The 19,890-nt window shown below is 36.8% G+C and overlaps 1 protein-coding gene across 15 annotated transcripts in view; it reads left to right on the top strand.

Annotated features, from left to right (window-relative positions):
• Positions 1-19,890, top strand: part of LOC129775310 (restin homolog) — a 253,909-nt gene that overhangs the window by 160,459 nt on the left and 73,560 nt on the right. For 12 of the 15 annotated variants that reach the window (XM_055779904.1, XM_055779903.1, XM_055779899.1 and 9 more), the window contains 4 exons: positions 10,594-10,986; positions 11,049-11,217; positions 11,294-11,471; positions 11,740-11,796. In XM_055779904.1, coding sequence (XP_055635879.1) covers positions 10,594-10,986; positions 11,049-11,217; positions 11,294-11,471; positions 11,740-11,796 — 797 coding nt within the window. The remainder of the gene's footprint in view (positions 1-10,593; positions 10,987-11,048; positions 11,218-11,293; positions 11,472-11,739; positions 11,797-19,890) is intronic. The other 3 variants (XM_055779900.1, XM_055779901.1, XM_055779909.1) reach the window with 1 other exon arrangement.

The raw sequence follows: 19,890 nt of genomic DNA, 5'->3' as shown, positions 1-19,890 counted from the left end.
AATACGATCAATAATAACTAGAACAAAATTCGAATTTTTTGCAGGTGTAGTATTTTTTTAAAAAGACTCGATGATTGGCTTTAATTTGATATAACGATCATCTGAATCGGTTTGGTAGTTCAAAAGTTATGAAAAATGTCATTTGAAGAATGTCATTTATGGAAAAAAGAGGAAAAAGTTGATTTTTCGGACAACCCTAAAATGGAATTCAAAAATGGCCACCCTGCTGGAAAACTAAAAAAATTCGGGTCTTTTGTTTTGTGATAAAGAACAAAACTACCACTTTTCACGAAAATCTGAGAATCACTATATCGGTTTGGCATGGAATAGCTGAATCATAGGCAGATTAAGATTAACGGAGCCCGAAACAGAGAAAAAGTTCAATAACTCTGTCATTGTTGAAATTCGAACATATACGTAGAAGATTTTTTTCATCAAATATAATCCTCTATCACCTCCTGAAAGATTTCGGACTTTTATGTGAGAAAAGTATTTTCTGAGTTTAAGGGGATGAATCAAAAATAAAATTCTTCTTTTATATTAAAAGCATATTTTAATACCTGAAAGTTGGATCTTTCAAATGATGCCCATCTGTATACGTTGTTTTTTACGAAGTTACAGCATGTCAATATAAAGGGCCTGGCCGGGTAAGGAAGTAAAAAGTGCCCCCAAACCAAATCACTAGCCGTATGGCAAATATTGTAAAGGATATTAAATAAGAAATTTTGGCGGTTTATTTGAACCCCTATCTGGTTTGACGTAGGATCTATAGTGAAAAACGTACTTTTCGTTAATTTCACGCCATCCTCAAAAGATCCGAGATAAAAATTTGAAAAAAATACTGAATGTGCATCTTACTACGATGTATCAAAAAAAATTATCAAAAAAAAATTTCATCAAAAATTTTAGTACTAAAAAAAATAATGAAATCTTGAAAATTTTTTTTTTGGGATTTAGAGATTCAGTACTACTCTAATTCATATTTTAATGTGTTTCTACGGCTTTTCTAGATATGTGTGATTTTTTTCAGATTTTTTTCAGTGTTGCGCGGTATCAAAAAATTTTTTTTTTATGTTTCCAAAGAGTGGTTAGGTAAGGGAGTAAAAAGTGCCCCCAAACCAAATCACTAGCTGTATGGCAAATATTGTAAAGGATGTTAAATAAGAAATTTTGGTGGTTTATTTGAACCCCTATGTGGTTTGACGTAGGATCTATAGTGAAAAACGTACTTTTTCGTTTATTTCACGCCATCCTCAATAGATCTGAGATAAAAATTTGAAAAAAATACTGAATGTACATCCTACCATGGTGTATCAAGAAAAATTATCAAAAAAAATTTCATCAAAAATTTTTGTACTAAAAAAATATTAAAATTTTGAAAATTTTTTTTTTGGATTTAGAGATTCAGTACTACTCTAATTCATATTCAAATGTACTCTTACGGCTTTTCTAGATTTATAAATATCTTCAAACTGTTTTTTTTTTCAAATATCTAATACTAAAAATAAAATGAAAAAAAATACACAGTACAAAAAAATGTTATAGATTTTCTGGCATTTCGAAATTTTGAAAAAAAAAATATAACTTTGAGACCCACTCCTGCTCAAATTTTTATTTAAATGCGTTCGTATGTGTCTTTTTTCTACATGTGGCGTAATTTTTCCTGAATTTTTAAGAGCATTGTGTGACACAAAATAATTTTCTTCATCGTCTGCATTATTATTTTTATTTTTTTGAAATCGATTATTTTATTGTATTCGTGGTTTTCAATTGAAAGATTAAAATAAAAAAACAAATCGAATTTGTGGTCTCAAAGTTATATTTTTTTTCAAAATTTCGAAATGCCAGAAAATCTATAACATTTTTTTGTACTGTGTATTTTTCTTTTTTATTATTTTATTTTTATTATTAGATATTTAAAAAAAAACAGCTTGACGATATTTATCAATCTAGAAAAGCCGTAAGAGCACATTTAAATATGAATTAGAGTAGTATTGAATCTCTAAATCCCAAAAAAAAATTTTCAAATTTTCATAATTTTTTTTTAATACTAAAATTTTTGATGAATTATTTTTTTGATAATTTTTCTTGATACACCGTGGTAAGATGCACATTCAGTATTTTTTTCAAATTTTTATCTCGGATCTATTGAGGATGGCGTGAAATGCACGAAAAAGTACGTTTGTCACTATAGATCCTACGTCAAACCACATAGGGGTTCAAATAAACCGCCAAAATTTCTTATTTAATATCCTTTACAATATTTGCCATACAGCTAGTGATTTGGTTTGGGGGCACTTTTTACTCCCTTACCTAACCACTCTTTGGAAACATAAAAAAAAAAATTTTTGATACCGCGCAACACTGAAAAAAATCTGAAAAAAATCACACATATCTAGAAAAGCCGTAGAAACACATTAAAATATGAATTAGAGTAGTACTGAATCTCTAAATCCCAAAAAAAAAATTTTCAAGATTTCATTATTTTTTTTAGTACTAAAATTTTTGATGAAATTTTTTTTTGATAATTTTTTTTGATACATCGTAGTAAGATGCACATTCAGTATTTTTTTCAAATTTTTATCTCGGATCTTTTGAGGATGGCGTGAAATTAACGAAAAGTACGTTTTTCACTATAGATCCTACGTCAAACCACATAGGGGTTCAAATAAACCACCAAAATTTCTTATTTAATATCCTTTACTATATTTGCCATACAGCTAGTGATTTGGTTTGGGGGCACTTTTTACTCCCTTACCCGGCCAGGCCCTTTGTAACTGAAACCTCAATCTTGAATTTGGAACTGTACTCTCCATGTGAGGTGTAATGTTTTTTTGTTTCTGCAATATAATACTGAATCGAGAATCCAAAATTTCAAACCGAAATTCAGAATTAATAATCTGTATTTGGAATCTGTGGTCAGAATCTAAGATGTAACTTGAATCATGATATTCAGAACCCAAGTTGAAACTATCATCTATCATTTACAGCTATAATTACTTAGAAGGTATTTTTATGTATGATTCTGATAAACGTTACTAAAATGATCACATTTATAAATCAACTGGTATCCAAAAACTCGTATACTGCATGGGTAGATAAAAACGAGAGAAAGCGTAATGCGTTTAGTTCATATTAAGAAGATATATAGTTTCACCTTTATATTAACACGTTCGTCGCCTCGTCACCCAGGTATGGGTGACACTTTCATCGTTCAGAATAAATAGGATTTTCAAAAGGAATTTTATAAAATAGGCAACTAAATGAAACTGTAGGATATGTCGAAAAATCATAAAATCATAATTATTATAATGTTTATACTATATATTAATTCATAGTATTGATGGGTGGTACTGCAGTTTTTTTCGCGAAACTTTTATGATATGATTTTGACATGTGTTATTGGTCTTCGAATTGAGAAAAAAATATTGCTAGATTACAAAAAAGTTTTCTACAAAACTAAGTTTGATCTTCATTCAATAATTTATCCGCAAGTTGGGCTCCGCCAGAAACTCTGAAATGTCGCGTTGGGCGACGAACGTGTTTATTAGATTATGAATTTTGTATAAATGATGGACTTTCAAATTCGATCATAATCATTGTCCAGTCATTTGGATCACATAGCCCATACACATAAAAGAAAGCTGCCAATTCAAAGCAGTCGCCATAAAATTAATTGCATGATACATAGGAATCTATTAAAAAAAACAAAAACAAAACCAGAAACTTCTACTACGAGTTGCTCCCCTACTGTCAAATTCTTAATTCAGACATGTGTGTAATTTAGCATTGAAATATGATTGATAGATTTCAAAGCAAAAAAAACCGTTGAACGTAATGCGCCAGGCATACGTATGCCATCTGACGCTCGCTGATGCTTGGTTGGTCCTAACTAAATGATCGTCTCCTATGTGTCAACCTAACCGGGCAATCGGTGGAACACAGGTTTGCTTGCGAGAAGCCGCCTCCATTACATTTTTAAGCATCATTTTCTCTTCTTATCGATTCTTTTCACATTTTTGAGACATGTTTTATATTTTTAATGTTCAAATTACCTGCTTCATTTTCGAAAAACATATCGCCAGTGTTCGTTCCTAAATTATTTCTTATCCTCAAACAGAAATACGGAAAGGAAAGAATAAAGGGTGTGTCACATCAAATTGCATCACGGAAATAACGCTGTAGAAATTTAATTTTTAGGGAATATATCTTCAGCTTTCGCTTATAATCAGATAAGAGTGTATAGATCACGTTGGCCATGCTTCACTGTCAATTTTTCGTAAATTTGGAAAAATGTCGTCGAACGAAAAAGAGCGTCGTGAATTAATCCTGTGCACTCATTTCGAGAATCCGGAGTTGTCACATCGGGACATCGGTAAGATGCTGGGAATCGTCCAATCCACGGTCAGCAGAGTACTAAAACGATACTTCGAGAACCTAACCATCGACCGGAAGGTGAAGAACGGCAAAAATGGATGCTCGTCAGTGAAAAAGATCACGTAGATCACGCGATCAGATCGCGTAGTTAAGCAGTTTAGACGTGATCCGAGAAGTTCGGTCCGGGATGTCGCCAATAAGCTGAATTTGTCAAGTTCATTCGTCCAGCGGACCAAGCAGCGGGAGGGCCTGCGTACATACAAGGTTTAGAAGGCTCCTAACCGCGACGAAAGGCAAAACATGGTGGGGAAGACGCGAGCCCGGAAGATGTACACCGAAATGCTGACGAAGCCGCATTGCCTGGTAATGGACGACGAAACCTACGTCAAAGCGGACTTTCGTCAGCTGCCGGGCCTGTTGTTCTTCTCCGCAGAGGATAAATTCAGCGTTCCGGAGGAGATTCGCAAGCAGAAACTATCCAAGTTTGCCAAAAAGTACATGGTGTGGCAAGCGATCTGCTCTTGCGGAAAGCGGAGCGCCCCCTTCGTGATGACCGCACGGTAAACGGACAGGTTTACCTTAAGGAGTGCCTACAGAAGCGCTTACTACCACTATTGAAGCAGCACGAGGGCCCGACCATCTTCTGGCCGGATCTCGCTTCGTGCCACTATTCAAAGGACGTGTTGGAGTGGTACGAAGCCAACGGGGTCACCTTCGTGCCAAAGGAAATGAACCCGCCCAACGCGCCGGAGCTTCGCCCAATAGAGAAATATTGGGCGATTATGAAGCAGGCCCTCCGGAAGAACCCAAAAGTTGTCAAATCGGAGGCGGACTTCAAGAGAAAATGGATTTCTGTTTAAAAAAAACTACAACCTGACGTTGTACAGAACCTTATGGACGGGGTAAAGAGGAAGGTGCGAGCATACGGGCTTGGGCTCGAAGTATGAATAAAAAGAAAATGCCAAAAGTTGTTTAATAGTTTTTATTTTACTGTATAAAATTTTCAAAAGGATCGGTCTACTGGGCGAATTTCTACAGCGTTTTTTCCGTGATGCAATTTGATGTGACACACCCTTTACGGCATATTGATTGTTATATTTGGGTTAATATCGTATTCGGGTAAATTCCGCATTCGGATATTTGTCACATTCGAATAAATGTGCATTCGAGTAAATGTTGCATTCGGATATTCAAAATAGACATGGACATGTTATGAAAAATGTTAATATTTAATTTTATTTTCAAGCTTTTTTTTCTGTTGTTTTTCAAGTTACGATTTGTTCATAAAAAGTCATATCTACAAATACAAAGTCATACCTTACAAATGAAACACAAATTTCGGCATTACTCGAAAATTAATCAAGCAAATGAAACCAAATTAAGCATGTGGAGGTTTTGTGCTCCTTTGGCCGAGTGGTTAGCGTCATAACTAACATGCCGGGTGTTCGGGTTCGATTCCCGTTCTAGTCGGGGGGAATTTTTCGTCAAAGAAATTTCCTCCGACTTGCACTGTGATCACGCGTATTCTAGAGCTTGCCACTCAGAATGCATTCAAGGCGTGTTATTTGGCATAGAAATCTCAACTAAGTACTAATAAAAATGACGCAAGTAATACTACGTTGAGACGGCGAAGTTCCTCTAGGAACGTTAGAGCCATTGAAGAAGAAGAAGATGTGGAGGTTTTAGGGTGTAATAAATGTTTCTATGGTGGTAAGACATTCCACCCCCCTCTCTAAGGAGGGGCTTCCATACAACTGAAACTCAAATTTTTGCATTACTCGAGAATTAATCAAGCATATGAAACCAAAATTGGCATTCGAAGGTTTCAGGGGACACGAAACGTTTCTATGGTGAGTAAACACTCCTCCCCTCTCTCTGAGGGTGGGAGATGTTTACTGCCATACAAATGATGCATACATTTCTGCATAATTTAAGTACTAATCAAACAAACGGAACCAAATTTGGCATGTGGAGGTTTTAGGGAGCAATGAATGTTTTTTATGGTGGTTTGACACTTCTTTCCCCTCTCTAAAGAGAGGGGGGGAAGGTTGCTGAACAACTCGAGAACTAATCAAACAAATGGATTCAAACTAGGCATATAAAGGTTTTAGGGATCGATGAACGTTTCTATGGTAGTTCGACACTCCTCCCCGTTCTGTGATAAGTGTATAATAAAATAAAAGAGATGATTTTTGGACATTTACATTTTATGTGTCTATCGAAAAAATATACTTATGTTTATGTTATGCAATTCAGGATAATATTTCAATATATTTTTCATATTTAATTCTGGGATCGATACCAGGTGTCTTGGCCAGAATCCAGATCAGAACAATTGAAGAATACCATACAATTCATGTTTTAGTAACGAAATTTTATGGTACACAAAGATGGCGTTATTCAACATGTAGCATACCCTAGATATTTTAGGCTCTTCAAGAATCCACCAAACCCATCTCTTCTGGCTAAGCGAGTTTTTAAATTGAACAGATGAGTGAGCTTATTTTTTCGGCCAGTTCAGATGCCATTTCCCGGTTATCATGTGACGACAAACCATATAGCAGCTTTTGCAGGTCGACAATATGGTTGTTCCTGCTGAGTTGAAAAAACGGTTCTATGTGATCATTTGGTCGAAATCGCTTTGCACGAAATCGAAATTGAAACCTTACAATTTCTTACAATCAAAGTACTTGCTTTGTTCATGCTACCGTTTCTCTCCATCTGTCAAATTTTACCATGTGACATTATAAAAATTTCCAAGTTGAGCCGTACTTTTCTAGATAAAGGAGGTGATAAAGAGGGTGGTATTCGGAAGTAATAAAAAAAATCAGACGTTACAGATTATTAGTGAAAAATGTGGAGAAATACAGATTAATATGCAGTAATGGCAACACAAATTATGACTCACAAATTAAATACAATTATCAATACAGATTTTCAAAAATAAGTGAAGTAAAATGACAGTTAAGACCAAGATCACAGATTTTATATAGATATAGTATAGAAGCAATATAGAGCTTCATGTCTGATTTTGGAAACTTCATTTGTATTCTGGAATCGGAATTTTTAATAATCCACTGGATTCTGAGGATCTGAGTATGAGTTCAGAAGCTAAAGGAAGTATCTGTATCAGGAATCTAAATGCGGAATTAACAACTTAGAAATATAGTTTGGCATCTGGTATCCAATTTTTTGTCTTGTATCTGTTATTTAGATTTGTAACTGGTAGTCTAATCTGGCACCGTCATCTACATCTAGCATGTGGAATATGGAGTCTGGAATCATAAAATCGTTTCTAAATCAAAAAATGTGAAGCTGAATCTCTGTATCCAAGATGAGATGAAATCTGTATCTGATATATAATATAAATCTGTATCTGATATATAAAATACTAGCTGACCCGGCATACTTCGTCCCGCCCAAAATGTATTTTTCATTATCACATCCACGTTTTCTTACAAAGCGCTATTCATGGGTTCAATCGCAGAATTGATGACGGAATGACAGATCGATTGATCTTCTAATCTACCCTTAAAAATTACCTTTTACTATATAATTCCTAGTATTTCTACCAAAACTCATCATTATAATATCAGATTATTTTCAGACACAATTCTCGTTCAAGATTTTTCAACCACTTACAAATAACATGTTTCTCCGTTATGAGCCAATATTTTGCAGAGGGTATTTTATTGTGAGAATCAACATTTCGTAGGGAGTCCCGTATGAAAAATCGATATGACGATTTTCATCGGCATCCAAAACCATACGTTTTGCCTCGTATTCTGAAAAAAGTCCCAGAGTGTCGATATTTGACAAAAAAAAAATTTCGAGATGAAACTAGATCTCGACGTTTCATGCAATTTGAAGACATTTGGCATCAATTTTTTTTTTCGAAAACCCCGATTTCCCCTCTTGGGTGATTTCTCGGTTTTCAAAAAACTCAAACTTTGACCGCTGTGCGACACTAGTAAATGAAGTCCGATTGAGCTGATATTTTGCATAGGATAGTTTTTCGTGGGAATCAACATTTTTAATCAAGTTCGCTTTGAAAATTCGAGGGTCACTTTTTTCCCATACATCCATTGGCAATCTAACCTCCATATACCTTATTTGGTTTCGTTTGCTTGATTAATTCTCGAGTAATGCAGAAATCTGTGTTCCATTTGTATGGCAGACCTCCCCCCCTCTCAGAGAGGGAGAGGAGTCTCAAACTATCATGAAAACCTTCCACGGCCTCAAAAACCCCTACATACCAATTTTCATGTCGGTCGGTGCAGTAGTTTCCGAGTCTATAAGAATCAGACAGACAGACAGACAGACAGAAATATATTTTTATATATATAGATATGCATAGCCAATTTTTTCGAATTTTTCTAATCATCTCAAATATTTTCCAAAGTACTCTATCATTCTAATTTGCGTGAAGACAAACTCACAAAATATATGGACGACGTAGATCTGATCAGCCGTTCTCCCGTGATGATGAGTTATACGTACGTGGGAAAAACTCTCTTTATTTTAAGATAATCTGAATCAGAAGTATGAATAATAAATGGTAATCTATGTTCCGCGTGTTAAATGTGGTATCTTTAATCTCAAACGGGTATTTTTACATGCAAAATGGCGTCTTTCATTCAATGGTAAGAAATTAAAAATTAAAAACGATTCAAAGTCATCACGATTTTAAAAAAATTGATATACAGGTCGGACTCGATTATATATAGTCGACCTTTTTTTTCAACAATTATTTTCAAATCCTATACATAATCGAATCTCAAGAAAACAATTTTTTCATTAATGTATGAATGTCAAACATTAATAGAAAAATAGTTTTTTGTGAATTAACGTTGAAAGTGAAATTGCGATTATATATAATCGAATCCGACCTGTATTCTGCAAAATCTATCTTTCTAAGCTCCATCTAAGCTCATGGTCCATCCTAAGGAATCGAAATACGAATTCGCTAACGAATAAAAGAAGATGATTTTTCGGTCTATCCCTTTTCCATGTTATTGTTGAACACTAATGCAAATTTGACAAACTATTCAGCTTCTTGTGATTTTATAATTATACAAAAGCGACCCTCACATTCTCCTAGTAATAAAATACGAGCAGTGATTATTATTTAAAAAAAACATTTCCAAGAAAATAAAAATCGAAATAAAAAAAATGAAATGAAAAATTATTACTTAAAAAATTATGTTTGTTTCGTTTTAATTTTTAAATAATTTCTACATTTCAACGAGTTTTTTAAAGAACCAAGACGAGGCAAAAGGTGTACGATTATTAAATGCTACCAGGCATTATTCTTTCCAAAATAATCACAGGAGAATTGCGATATCGAGACGACTTTTCTTAGCACCGAAATGTATACAATGAATATGGATTGCTGAACTCGAGTACCATCCAGTTCAAGTTCGTTGTTCCCAGACAATAACGGTGAAAATTCAGAATTTCACATCAAATAAAAGTATAAACTCTAAAACACAATTTTACATTGAAATTCGCACTGTTTATATAGTCTTTTGACATCATTTCGTTGGAATGATTTGCTATAGGGTAAATATGAACCATTCGAAGAAAAAATCAACAGACAATGCTTACAAGTGGTTCGTTGCTCGGCCGAATTGGCTTCGTTTTGCATATTTGCCTTTCATGCTCGTTTGTGCTGATTTATTTCCCCTGGTAAGTTTATGCGTGCAGCGATTGAACATGACATCGATTTCACCACACGAAAAAGTTCATTATCGTTGCTGGTAACTGCGGTGGAACATGGTCCTATAATTAATATGAAATTGATGCCATGCAGCCAATATTGAATGATTGATTTCCGTGTAAATTCAATCAATGTATATTCATTATATCCATTCACTCGAGCGATGGATTCCAATTATTTCATGCCATATCGTTGATTTAATCAAATCACCCACCGCCGTAGAAGCTTTCCCACATATCCACATCTTGACAACGAAAACACATTCCGGTTCACTGGCAGATATGTGTGTATTTCCAGCGTGTTTGTGTGTATCCGGCAACTCACATGTCCTCTGCTGGTACGAACTAATATCTCTCGGACGGTCGGCTTCCTCCGTTCGAATGTTTGCCCAAGCTACAAAGAAAGCTAATTATTTATCATCATAGATGTTTGAATGCTACGTATACGGATAGTGACATCATGCTATTTTTCGTTTGTTCTTCCACATTGACTTCCAGATCAAGGAGTTGTCCTGACGACCGACACGGATGGATTTATCATTGGCCAGCGCGTTTGGGTTGGAGGGCTTCGGCCAGGACATATTGCATACATCGGCGAGACACATTTTGCTCCCGGAGATTGGGCCGGGGTGGTACTGGATGAGCCCAATGGGAAAAACGATGGGTCCGTTTCCGGGAAGAGATACTTCCAGTGTGAACCCAAGAAGGGGGTCTTCTCCAGGCTGACGAGACTAACAAGAGAACCCTTGCCTGGAGCAAGCGGAGGTATGAGCGGCGGTGAAAGCTCCCTCGATCATAGTGTGAGATCTCTCACCTCTCCGGTACGCTCCGGTGCCGTATCTCCGACGCACAGTGTGTCTAGTTTCGCTTCCAAATCGCCGGCAATGGGCAGTAAGTTTGACGCGCAAATGCATCCCGCTAAGATGCTTACTGTTTGAAAATTCAATTTGCAGAAGCAGCCACCTTGTCGGTTGGTGATCGTGTTATTGTGTCTTCCGGCTTTGGCTCTAGGCCCGGCATTCTGATGTTTCTTGGCGAGACACAATTCGCCAGCGGAAACTGGTGTGGAGTGCAACTGGACGAACCCAGCGGCAAAAATGATGGTTCCGTCGATGGCGTTAAGTAAGCATTTTCACTCCACTAAAAGTTATATTGCTCTAAACAATTAACTATAAAATTCTCACCATATATCTCACAGGTATTTCGAGTGCCCATCCAAGTACGGCATATTTGTCCCGATTGCCAAGGTTACACTCTCACCGTCTTCCCGGAAAACACGCCTATCCCGATCGGGCTCGAAGGAATCCCTCACATCGGTGGGAACGATGAGCTCAATCGCAACCACGGCCACCTCTAGACTTCGTATGAGCGCGCAGGTATCGCTCGAGGCTTGGTAGCAGCCACCCAGCTTGTCACACCTTCGAACCCACCAACTTGCATGGAACTTCTACAAAGTGTTTTAGCGCTTCTGTGTTGCGATTTGCTCGTTTGCGAAAGACGTTTTTCATTTGATTTTTTCTCCTAAACACGACCCGCTAATTCATTTTAATCTTTCTTTGTTCCGATTCTGATTTGCTCTAACATCTATCCTATATAACTATGTAACACCACCCGGTTCACCCCTCGTAACGCTTGTTTTTGCAGAGAAAATCATCGGTCAGCACAGTGCCTTCGACGCCGAAAGCTTCGTTCTCGCTACAGGTAGGAACTATCTTCCGTGTTTTCAATTATTTTACAATGTATTGCAATCGCTCGAATTATGATAGTTCAATCGGGTATCCCAGTTTACTAAAAAACAACTAACAACAAATGGTACAAAATGTTGTTGGAAATAAAAAAAGGTTTTTACAATGATGCACATACCTATCAATCCGTTTCAGTTGTTATTCTGTTCACTTCCTGCTGTTTAGTGTGTTATTACAAAATTATGTTTGCTTCGAAGATCAGCACAAATTATACATTTTTCGATAGTTTGTATATAGGACATATGGGACAAATGAAATGCATGAGTGATCTAATTATTTGAACTATCGCCAACTTTTTTATCGCTGATAAGCTATGAATTCAGAGTATCCAACCCGAAATCTTCAGATAAAAAAAAATTGATTTCGTCATCTTCTCCCAATTTCTTTCAATTTACCAAATTAGGTGTACAAAGTACATTTACCGGGTTGAGGATTAAATAGCAAAGTCAAATATTTTTCCGTTGTTTCGGCATAAACTGGTATTTCTAATACAAATATCGCGAGTTTTTCGATTTTCCAAGATTGGACTCACTGTTGAAGCACTTTTCCCAGAAAAAGCAGAGCGGGATTCAAGTCGCAATTTTCAAGCTTTCAAAAAAAGATCTTTCATACAGAAATCAAGAGATTGGGTCCCACCATTACAACGCTCGGTCTTAAGTTGCCGTACCAGATTAAGAGCGCCCTCACCTGGATACTCTTCACTCCCGAACAGAGCGTCAAAAACTGGATAAATTCACTCTAGGAAGCAAGAAACAAAACAAAAAAAAAGAAAAGGGAATCCACAAATTGTCTGAAAGCAGTAGAAAGCGGTGAACGACTATATATCATTGATAAGGGTTGCTTTAGAAAATTCCATAACAGAAGATTACATTATACAATACACAGTGTAACGAACTGGTGCTAGCTAAGAAGTTTTTTTAATCCGGCCAAATGGTTACTGGAGAATATTATTTCACTCACTGTCACTTAAGTCACTGATTGTGGGTAAATTTTTGCGTCTATGTCCTAAATCATCAGCTGTAATCATTCTCTTTTCTCTAAATTTAGGGCAAAATCAAAAAGCTTTTCAGAGGAATTCGAACAACTCTAACCGAAGATTTAAACGTCATTTCTCGGAATGTGCTAGAACACGCATTCGAATCGCCGTTGAGCTAGAGGAAACTGCTTTAAATGTTAAATTAAACAAATATTAAAATAACTTTTTTTCAAGTTCATTCCCGAAACTTAGTAGACACATTGCGTAATGCAATCTGTGAAAACAGAGGTCTCGTGAAAAAATAATTAACTGAGCTACCACGACGTACTCGATATTTTTATAGGACTGTATGTTGTTAAATCACGACCACCTGATGACCTGAACCCTTGCGACAAAAGCTTATAATATTCAGCGTTATCGTTTGAGAGATTTGCATAGAAACATCGCACTAGCAAGGAGCTGCTCCACTGCAAATGACGCTTTTCCTCTTAATTTTTTTTTGGGATTTTTTTTTATTTGGCTCAAATTTTTCAGACGAATTCTTTATGGCAAAAAAGAACAGTTCGTATCATCGGTCTTCCATTTCGATTTGCTTTGGAGAAGGGGTCTTAACAAAAGTTGCTTGAAAAATTAAAAAAAAAAACTTAGGAACGGTTGGTCCGATTGCTTTGGTGTCCTCCGCAATGTTTTAGGTTATTATTGAGGCTATATGGAGAAAATATGCACTGTTGAAGAAACAGTTTCATTTTTATTTTGTTTCGGAAATAACACTTAAAACTCAATTTTCTCAAAAAATGTGTTTTTGATTTTTTTTATATCAAACTAGCTGACCCGGCAAACTTCGTCCCGCCCAAAATTTGTTTTTTGTTATCAATACCTTCAAACATTCACGATTTCTTACTAAGCGCAAGTTCATGAGTTCAATCGCAGAACTGTTCATTGATTGATTTTTTAATCGACCCCGTTGAATTTACCTTTTACTAAAAATTTCCTAGTACTTCTCGCAAAACTCATCATTATAATATCAGATTGTTTGCAGAAACAATTCTCGTTCAAGATTTTTCAACCACTTGCAAATAACATATTTCTCCGTTACATGGAATAAATGTTTGATACAGAAAATATGATAGAATAAAGACAGATCCCTCCCATCTTCTCCCCTTAGAGAGGGGGGAGGAGTGTCTATTCACCATAGAAACGTTTCATGCCTTCTAAAATCTTCACATACCAAATTTGGTTTCGTTTGCTTGATTAATTGTCGAGTAATGCAGAAACTTGTGTTTCACTTGTATGGCAGCCCCCCCTTAGAGAGGGGGGTGGAGTGTCTAACCACCACAGATACATTTATTGTACCCTAAAACCTCCACGTGCCAAATTTCGTTTCATTTGTTTAATTATTTCTCGAGTAATGTAGAAATTTGTGTTTCTTTTGTATGGCAGCCCCCCCTTAGAGGGAGAGGGGTCTCAAACTATCATGAAAACCTTCCCCGGCCCTAAAAACCCCCACATACCAATTTTCATGTCGATCGGTTCAGTAGTTCCCGAGTCCATAAGAATCAGTGATTTTGAAATAAAATTTACTGAAAACTCTCAACTTTTGGTCGTTTTCGAATGTTTTCCGAATGTAATTAGAAGTATTTTTTCCTAAAAAACAGATAATTTTTGACAGCGATGTTTGAGTATAAAAAATAATAAAATCACGAATAATGAATACAGTAGACTTGTGAAATATATTTAAATCGATTTAAGAAAGCGAAAAAATGTTCAGGTCGAAGATCAAAACTTGTGGAGGAAGTGGAGGAAAACATTGAACATTTTCAAGCATTTTTTGTTCAGACCCTTCTCAAAAGTAAGGCTAGAGCCAAAATGGAAAACCAATTATGCAAATTGTCCCTTTTGATCATAGAGAATGCGTCTGCAAAATTTGAGCCAAAGCAAAAAATTTAAAAAAATCGACCTTCGAATTCAAATGGAATCACTCCAAAGCTCTAGCCAATCGAGTCAGAATCTGGAACCATAAAAACGTTTTATAAAGATTATCGATTACACTCTCAAGGAAAGCATCCATAAAAATATTCCGATGTGGTTTTGACGAAATTGCGAACAATTCGTGTTAATCGGATCATATTTAAGACACTTCGTTGTCCAACATGAGCGACCATCTTATTCCACCTTCTTTTCATTTCTGATGCATTTTAAGATGCTCTGCCACAGAGATGGGCGAACGCACACATTTAAGGTGGTTCGTTAGAGAGAGCGCAACACAGTTGGACAATTGAAATAAGGCTTCCATTGTTGTGTTATTAATAGCACGAATAGTCCGATCTTTCTTGGTCCAAATCAGCAGAGCGTGTATAAACGGAGAGAAGTTGGATCGTTTTGCTTGATGATTATTGTGTGTATACCGCGACACCATTGAAGTATCTCACGGCTGTAGGCTGGAAATTTTTACATCACGATTGTACTCGCGAGTTAATCCTGGAATTGTTGACATCATCATCGATAGTTCGTGAAAAAAAAGAACTCGTAAATCAAGTCACTCGCAATAGTCACAATAGAACGTTCTTTCACGCAATTCGACGAGGTTGTTCAGACCTTGCAGCATTTTCAGGAATCCCTGGTACATCTGGTACATCTTTGGGTCCATAGCCTGTTTGTTGCTTGGACCCATCAATGCTCATCAATTTGTATAACTAGTAGTAATATCTGATCAAATGTAATTAATACTTCACGTACACTTCAATGCTGCCCGTACATTGTTTTAGTCCGTTGTTGGAAATTATTCGCTTTACTTGAAATTTTCCAACATTCTTGAACTGTAGCTAAGAGAACTTTTAGACCGCAAAATTCCACCATCCATGAGTCCAAAGAGGCGAATGTTTAAAGCCTTGAAAGCATAAACAAAAAATGAATGAATCTAAACTTGGTACTTAGTTTAAAGCTAGCTGTACAACTTCCGATCATATGTTTCAGAGAGAGAGTGAGAGAGAGAAGGAGAGAAAAGAAAGAGAGATAGAAAGAGAAATAGTGAGAGAGCAAGAAAAATAGTGAGAGAGAAAGAGAAATAGTGAGAAAGAAAGAGAAATAGTGTGGGAGAGAGAAAGAGAAATAGTGAGAGAGAAAGAGAGAGAGAAATAGTGAGAGAGAAAGAGAGAGAGAGAGAAAGAGAGAGAGAAAGAGAGAGAGAGAAATAGAGAGAAAGAGAGAGAAAGAGAGAGAGAGAGAAAGAGAGAGAGAGAGAGAGGAAGAGAGTGAGAGAGAGAAATAGAGAGAGAGAAATAGAGAGAAAGAGAGAGAAAGAGAGACAGAGAGAAAGAGAGAGAGAGAGAGAAAGAGAGAGAGAGAGAGAGAGAGAGAGGAAGAGAGTGAGAGAGAGAGAAATAGAGAGAAAGAGAGAAAGAGAGAGAGAGAAAGAGAGAGAGAGAAAGAGAGAGAGGAAGAGAGTGAGAGAGAGAGAGAGAAAGAGAGAGAGAAAGAGAGAGAGAGAGAGAAAGAGAGAGAGAGAAAGAGAGAGAGAGAGAGAGAGAGAGAGAGAGAGAAAGAGAGAGAGAGAAAGAGAGAGAGAGAAAGAGAGAGAGAGGGAGAGAAAGAGAGAGAGAGAGAGAGAGAGAAAAAGAGAGAGAGAGATAGAGAGAGAGGGAGAAAAAGAGAGAAATTTTCAGTATATCTAGTATTGCCACAACTTTTTCTGCTTATGACTGCAGTATCCTATGTATGTATCTTGAACCTCTTTTCTGATAGCCGTGTTAACTCTTGATGTGAGAGCTGCTTGGGATCCACCTTGATGTATGTTTCATCGTTAATATTAACGTAATCACACTTGGACTTGAATTTTATGACCTAACTAGGTGCTTTTGCTTTGGCTCATTACTTGGTTCTTTCACACAGTTCTTCTTCTTGTTTGGTACTAACGTTCGTAGAGGAACTTCACCGTCTCGACGTAGTATTACTTGCGTCATTTTTATTAGTGCTTAGTTGAGATTTTTATGCCAAATAATACGCCTTTAATGCATTCTGAGTGGCAAGCTCTAGAATACGAGTGACCACAGTGCAAGTCGGAGGAAATTTCTTTGACGAAAAATTCCCCGACCAGAACGGGAATCGAACCCGAACCCCCGTCAAGTTAGGTGTGACGCTAATTACTCGACCACAGGAGCACTTTTACACAATTATTTGTGTGATATTTCCGACATATCTGATAGAATGATTAGGATAAAAACACTCTTCTTCCGGTCGCCGCAGTTTTCTCCTGATCATGACTTCCTAGCAGTCGTCAGCTGTTTCTCAAACACTTTAATAATGTTTGTCACAGTCGATTCGGCCACCAAGGCGACGTGAGAATAATTTGGATTAGGGTTGGGTGCGAATAACCGAATAGAAGATAGCTGAAAAACAAAACCTTTTTTAACTACAATTATCTTTCAACTGATGATTTTAGTTTTTTACAATAACTTTTAATTTTCAGAAAATCGTTTGAACTATACAATAAAATTAACAAAATTTAAAAAATCCACTGCTGGTCCGAACCAGACGGAAAATTCAGCGTCAGTGTAAGAAGAACTCCGGAAACAATTGGAACAGCTCAAACACAGTTTTTTCATACACTGTTTTGCAAACTAATTGGTAAAATATTCCACAAAAACAGTGTTTCGGTTTTTTTTTCAAGAACATAAAAAGGCCGAAAATCCGAGCACTTTTCATAGAGCGAGTAGAACGGGTAGTTGCTAGAGTCAGGACGGACATTTAGTGCAATACATGCAGCGTAGAATAATTCGCAAGTGGAATAATTATATTTTCTCTCTCTATTTCTTCGTTCAGAAACTGAAATGTGAGTAGACGAAGAGCGCGAGTGGGATGCTATCTAACTTCCTAGCGCTTCACGATTCGCCTTTTCCACGCTAGCAACTACTCGTCTTACCCCATCAGTGTGACTATTTAAATCATCGCCAGTTTTCAGTCAACAAAGATTCTACCTATTGATAAATTCCGTACATCACTTTGATGTTAACTGTCATCACCGTTTTTTCGATAAAGAATACACATTCACTCTGTCCAACTTCTATAAGACCACCCTGATTCTATTTCGTTGCAACACAAACAGTTAGAATTTCAACAATGTACATTCATACATTGTTGAATGCTTAGAACAAAGTATATTTAACGTCAATTTCGTTCAAAAGAGTTGTATTTATTGTGCTTAAATATGCTAATTTCAGCTGTCCAGTTTCAATAAGACCACTTCCATAAGTATTATCAATTAAAAATTCAAAACGCCCTCATTGTAGATTCTGCGTACAAGGATCTCCCTAAGGCTTTCAACCGGATTCAAGTCTGGAGAGCAAGTCGGCCAGTCCAAAAAAAATAAGTTTTTGGTCCTCAATTCATTGCTTAGTTTCCTTGCTGGTATGAATAGTAGCATTGTTTTGCTGGAATGTGATTCCAGAACATGTGTGTAATCCTTGAATGATGTGAAAGCTATCTTGAGCTTTCCGGTTGCACAGAATCCCGCCCAAACCATGCACGAGCCTCCACCAAAATTCCTGGTTAAAAAATACTGTTCCTTCTTCCGTAAATCACGCCAGTACCCGTTGAAACCCTTGAACATCCAACTTGAACTTTTTTTCGTCATTGAAGATAACCTATACATTGAAGAACTTTTCGTTACGGTATATAGCAAAATGTATTCTTTTGGAAACATTCTTTGTCACAACATACCATGTCCTATCCGATCGATAAACTTTTACTTAGTCGCGGCAATACATACACACACTCTTTACAGATACACGGGCCAAAGGTTGTGCAGTCCACTGATCATTCAACAAGAGCCAAAGGTTGTACCGCTCATGACAACTCTACATGAACTGATGATTGCGCCGGTTAGTGACCATTCTATCCTGGATTCCTCGAGTCGAGAAAGACGCACCACGCTAGATATGAGGTACAGACTAGGGGGGCGTTGCTGATTAAGGGTCAGCTGCATCCCAATAGGAAGTATCCCGTGTCGGGTACACGTACAGAGCATTGGAGACAGCAACATCCGAATTACGAAAACACTTGTAATACTAACCTCGAGCCAACCGCGAGTAATCGGTTACATATTACTAACATAGATAATAAGAAAAATTGTCAAAGTATTGAACTCCCGGCCCCGTGAGGCTAACGCCATATGAGCCTTGATAAAAATATATATTTTGGAAAAAAAAAAATAAATACCATGTCCCACTGTCGGTTCATGTGAGCTATGGCAAAACTCAGACGTCTTCCGATGTGATATGGTTTAAGATGAGGAGCTTTAACCTTTTAAACCCTCTTTATGTGAGAATTTTTTACCAAAATTTGACGAATTGTCACCCGAGTAGTAGAGAAGTTGAAATATTGCTTCATTTGCATAGGCGATTTTGAGGTATTCGAAGCTGTACTAACTATTTCCCGCATATCCCGGTCAGCGAGCTTGTATTTACGTGGAGCTCTCTCCTTTTTACCGTATCCTACAGGATTCGCCAAATAATTGAGCACTACTGGATGGGATTGCCCAATTCGACGAGCAATTTCTCTGATATCAACGTTTTCTTGGTGAAATGCATCGATTTGTCTTTCTTCTCTCTCCGTGAGTACTTTTCCCTTTGGCATTTTCAAGATTGATTGATCAAAACAACTACAACAACGGCAAATGTAACTAGTCTTATAGAAACTTGACAGTTGAAAAAAACGAAAACATTCGTTTTTATGCTCAGCGCTTCCATACACACATATGGAAATCATGCAGTGTATGGTAGTCACCAATACCTACACACTAGAATATAAATTGTAGAATTGTTTGTTTACAATGACACAAAGCAGCAAGATCACCTGGTCTTATAGAAGTTGGACAGAGTGTAGTTTCCAGGTGGGCCTCAAAATATTTTTTCCGTTTGATTCTTCACATTCCACACATCTTTCAGGCAAATCTGGATTCCTTTCCCATAATTTTTTTTTTCGTTTCGACGAAAACTATTACCAAAACCATAAGATTTTCTATTATATGTCAGAAGGTCTCATCAAAAAATGTGAAATTCAACAGTTAAATATTCGTAC

The sequence above is a fragment of the Toxorhynchites rutilus genome, chromosome 3, assembly GCF_029784135.1.
Source record: "Toxorhynchites rutilus septentrionalis strain SRP chromosome 3, ASM2978413v1, whole genome shotgun sequence".
NCBI classification, from domain to species: domain Eukaryota; kingdom Metazoa; phylum Arthropoda; class Insecta; order Diptera; family Culicidae; genus Toxorhynchites; species Toxorhynchites rutilus.
The sequence above is the reverse complement of the archived record's forward strand: the minus strand, read 5'-3'. Positions and strand labels throughout refer to the sequence as shown.